This window comes from Buceros rhinoceros, unplaced genomic scaffold, assembly GCF_000710305.1.
Source record: "Buceros rhinoceros silvestris isolate BGI_N320 unplaced genomic scaffold, ASM71030v1 C12612088, whole genome shotgun sequence".
NCBI classification, from domain to species: Eukaryota; Metazoa; Chordata; class Aves; order Bucerotiformes; family Bucerotidae; genus Buceros; species Buceros rhinoceros.
Window position 1 is genome coordinate 1 of NW_010448630.1, and position 930 is coordinate 930.

The 930-nt window shown below is 54.1% G+C and overlaps 1 protein-coding gene across 1 annotated transcript; it reads right to left on the minus strand.

Moving 5' to 3' along the window:
- Nucleotides 1-95: 95 nt before the first annotated feature.
- LOC104500677 (protocadherin-19-like) lies at nt 96-924 on the minus strand (the record flags this gene model as incomplete). The annotated part of the gene is made up of 1 exon (XM_010144364.1): nt 96-924. A coding segment is annotated over exon 1 (650 nt), but the record flags the coding sequence as incomplete, so codon positions are not given.
- Nucleotides 925-930: the final 6 nt, after the last annotated feature.

The following is a 930-nucleotide window of genomic DNA, read 5'->3' on the forward strand; positions in this document are numbered from 1 at the left end:
CCCCCGCCCAGAGTATAGAGCAGCAAATGGAAAAGTAACTGATGGCAAAAATCAAAGCAGCCGCGGCGGGTGCGCAGCAACACGGACGGCTTTACCTGCAGTTGTAGGTCCTGATTTCCTTGTTATCCCTTTTGCACTTGACTGCCACGAAGATCATGGTGACAAAAAGAATGGCTGCGATAGACCCCAGAGCGATAATGAAAATCAGGGAGAGGTTAACAGATCCGAGGGACTCCTGGGCATCCAGGGCCGGAGACAGGTATATCAAAATCAAGGCGGAAGCCGAGAGGGATGTTTTCCCATGGTCGTGTGCCACCACGATCAGCTCGTAGGCTGTCTTTGCGTTCTCCCCAAAGGCTCTGGTGGTCCTTATCTCTCCATTGACCTGGTCTATCTCAAAAAACCCTCTGTCTCCTTCCACCATTTCGTAGGAGAGTCTGCCATTTTCACCCTCGTCATAGTCGTCTGCCTTGACCACCGTCACCAAGTAGCCGACCCCTGCGTTCCTTGGGATGTACACCTCCGCGGTCCCGTTGACCAGCGGCGGGGCCGTGATCACGGGGGTGTTGTCATTGACGTCCAGGACGATCACCCTGACGGTGGCATTGCTCTGCAGAGAGGGATTACCCCCGTCTTTTGCCAAGACCTTGAACTCAAAGGCCTTTGTCTGTTCATGATTGAAGGACCTCAAAGCATAGATATCTCCAGAGTTGGGGTTGATGGAGACATAGGTGAAGACAGGCATGTCCCTGACTTGGGAGGGCACAATCTGGTAGGAGACACTGCCATTGAGGCCCAGGTCAGGGTCCCTGGCCGAGACTGAGAGGAGGTAGGCCCCCGGCGTGTTGTTCTCCTGCACGATGACCTGGTAATAGGGCTTGGAGAAGTGGGGATGGTTGTCATTCTCATCGGTGATCTTGACAGTGAAGG